The 3293-nt window shown below is 52.9% G+C and overlaps 1 protein-coding gene across 1 annotated transcript in view; it reads right to left on the bottom strand.

The window, feature by feature from the left end:
* The window catches only part of NUP188 (nucleoporin 188), a 71933-nt gene that overhangs the window by 3794 nt on the left and 64846 nt on the right, over window positions 1-3293 (bottom strand). The window contains exons 35-38 of the mRNA XM_017848283.1: window positions 1865-2065; window positions 1618-1710; window positions 708-866; window positions 225-362 (exon numbers count right to left, since the gene is read on the bottom strand). Coding sequence (XP_017703772.1) covers window positions 225-362; window positions 708-866; window positions 1618-1710; window positions 1865-2065 — 591 coding nt within the window. The remainder of the gene's footprint in view (window positions 1-224; window positions 363-707; window positions 867-1617; window positions 1711-1864; window positions 2066-3293) is intronic.

Raw genomic sequence — 3293 nt, 5'->3', positions numbered from 1 at the left:
AAAAAAAAAAAAAAAAAAAAAAAAAAATCTACATGGCTACCCTTGACTATGAAAGGAAACATTTAGCCAGAGTAAGCACATGACACCAAACCCTGTGTTTCCCAAGGGAAAAGCCCCCGTTCAGGAACATCCTGCAATTCACTAGAGGTGCCCCCGTGAGAGCTCACAGCCTCCCTGTCTCCAAGCATTACTCCAGACTCCAAGACACCATCCGGGGCCCCCACCTGGATATCACGCATGAGCTGAGGCAAGTGGAAGTGCCACTCCTTCATGAAGTTGGAGAGCTGCAGAATAAAACCCACGGTGTGGTCTGCCTCCTCCAGGCAGGCCAGACTCTGCACTGTCCTCACCGCGTTGAGGCACTGGGAGGAAAGGAGACATCAGGGAAGGACGGGGATGGCTGAGGGACCTGACATACCCACACCTGCCCTCCTGTGGAGAGGAAACGTCCCAGACCCCCAAATGCTGAGGTGGCAACTCAAGAAATGGCTCAGTGGTACAACTAGGATTCTGACCCGAGACTGTTGCCATCCCTCAGCAGACTGGCTGGCCAGTGAGCCAGCAGAGTATTTAGAGCATCTCAGAAATGAAGGCATCGACAACCCTCTACTACTGAGGCCCAGGCTCCATACCCACCTGCCCCATGAATGGCACAGAACCCTTTTTACCCCGAAACTCCCACCCCTGCGATGCAGGCAGCCCCTCACCTGTAAGGTCCGCTCCTGGTGGACACCTACGAAGTCCAGGGCCTCAGTCAGGAAGTTGTAGCGCAGAGTTTTGAGCAGCCGCTCCATCAAGGACATGGACAGGCGGTAGACTCCTGGCCAAGAGGGGGCATCCAGGGACTTCCGAGAGGCACTAGGTGTCTAAAACACAAACAGCAGACAAGCTCAGGAACCCTGCTGACAGGCAGGACCTCCTTGCAGTACAGCAACTAAGGCAGCCCAGTTGCGCTGAAAGGAAAAGACTTCCCAGAATAGACACAGTCACTGCCTGGCAACCAGGGCCAGAAAGGGGCCAAGGCCAGCAGATGCAAGGAAAGAGCACCAGGCTGAGATACAAGATGCAGGGTTCCAGACTCAGGTGTGCCACTGACGAGCTATGCGAACCTGGACATGTCACCCTCATAAGAGTGAGAGGTTCAGGTGAAGACTACTCTTTTGAAATTAGGAGATATCTGTTAAACTAGAAATAACCAAGGGACACAGAGGGCAGGGTGCTGAGGCCCCATTAAGCCCCCAAACCACCCACTTCCCTTCTCCCAGTCCTAGTCTGGTGGTGCAGGGGTGGAGAAGTCACAATGACACACTTGTCTCTGGGAATGACAGGAGAGGACAGCTGCCTTGGCTAGAGGCCTGGCCCCAGGGATATGTTAACTGGTTTAGTCTTCCTCACACCTGCAACGGGAAGAATCCATCCCATCTCCCAGAGGCAGTGCCTTTTAGGGGTGAGTTTCTCTTGCTACAGATCCGCCTGGGGGCAGGGAAGATTCTTCACCATCAGTATATTAGGCCATTAAGAGAAAAGCAACTACCAGGGAAAGGTAGAGAAGGACACTTTTCAACTGGAACTGTAGGATGGCCAGGCTGGGCCTCCTGGCAGGCTCCTGACACTTACCTGTGCTGTGCCATTGGTGCTCAGCTGATACACACTCAGAAGGGGCAAACAAATGCTCTGGGTGATGCCAGCTCCAGCCACTGCCGTGGCTCCCTGGGAGGAGGGAAAGACAGGGAATGAGATGGAGCCTGCCCCTGCCCTGCCCAGAGTAGGTTGGGATCTCAGGCTAGATCACAGCTTCTGGGATTGTCAGAACCCACCCAGGCAAGCAAGGATGCTTCCTCCTGCCTTCGGGCTGGCCTCCTACCTGCTGAGTGCGAGCCAGGGTGAGAAGCAGGTGCAATGTGGCCTCAGTAAAATGCAGGTTCTGCTTCATGCGAAGGCTCACCTCTAGGGTGGTGAGGAGGGTGGGTAGGATGGGGAGCCTGCGGGTCACCTGCAGCCAGGAGTCACCATCCTCGTCTACCTCACACAGCTCCTTGGCCAGGTGCAGGCCCAGGACACACACCTGTTGGGGCCCAGGGGCAAAGATGAGTAAAAGGGGGAAGAAGAAGAGGAGGAGGAAGAGGATGATGACAGGCAGCTTTGCCTGGTTGCCCAAGACCTGTTTGGTTACGCACATTGCCAAATGAGCTCGAGTAACACAGAATGCGCACTCTCTCCCACCCTGCCCCTCTCCTGTGTCCAGCTCTCAAAGAACAGCAGCAACTCCAGCCACTGTAATGACCAACCCTAAACTGACTGGAGCTACCCCCACCTCTTCCCTCCTACCTCCCACACTGCCACCACCCTTGTCAGTGCCACTTCTTGTCTCACGTTGGACACTCCAACCAACTCTGCCACATGGAGTCTGAGGGACCTCTACGGCCCTGCCCAATGCCACCTCTTGCCTTGCTACTGCACCCACCTCCTAAATGGTCCTGCTCCATCCTCTCTATCCTTATACCAGTGGCCCTTCAAATTTCTTTTTGGCCATGACCCACAGTCATAAAGACTTTTTAGACTGTACCCTCATGTACACGTTTACAGTTTTTCACTAATAATACCTACCCTAATTAACATCACACAAAGCACAGTGATATTTTCGTAAACATTTTATTCTACTTTAAGAAAAAATAAAGGCCGGGCGCGGTGGCTCACGCCTGTAATCCCAGCAGTTTGGGAGACTGAGGCAGGCGGATCACAAGGTCAGGAGATCAAGACCATCCTGTAGATGAACCCCCGTCTCTACTAAAAATACAAAAAATTAGCCAGGCATGATGGCGGGTGCCTGTGGTCCCAGCTACTCAGGAGGCATTCTCCTGAGGCAAGAGAATGGTGTAAACCTGGGAGGCGGAGCTTGCAGTGAGCCCAGATCGCGCCATTGCACTCCAGCCTGGGTGACAAGAGCAAGACTCTTGTCTCAAAAAAAAAATGCTGGTTCTAACAAAATGTGCTAATTTCAAGACCGTCTAATAGGTCATGATCCCACAGTTTGAAAAATACTATTCAATACTGCATCCAGAGTGATCTTTCTTGAGCACGCCTGTAATCCCAACACTTTGGGAGGCTGAAATGGGAGGATGGCTTGAGGCCTGGAGTTTTAAGTCCAGAGTGATCTTTCTAGAGTAAAAATCAGATCAGTTTTTTCCCCTGCTTAAAAGCCTTTTACAGACCGGGCGCGGTGGCTCAAGCCTGTAATCCCAGCACTTTGGGAGGCCGAGACGGGCGGATCACGAGGTCAGAAGATCGAGACC

This window comes from Rhinopithecus bieti, unplaced genomic scaffold (assembly GCF_001698545.2).
Source record: "Rhinopithecus bieti isolate Rb0 unplaced genomic scaffold, ASM169854v2 scaffold_29388, whole genome shotgun sequence".
Lineage (NCBI taxonomy): Eukaryota > Metazoa > Chordata > Mammalia > Primates > Cercopithecidae > Rhinopithecus > Rhinopithecus bieti.
The sequence above is the reverse complement of the archived record's forward strand: the minus strand, read 5'-3'. Positions and strand labels throughout refer to the sequence as shown.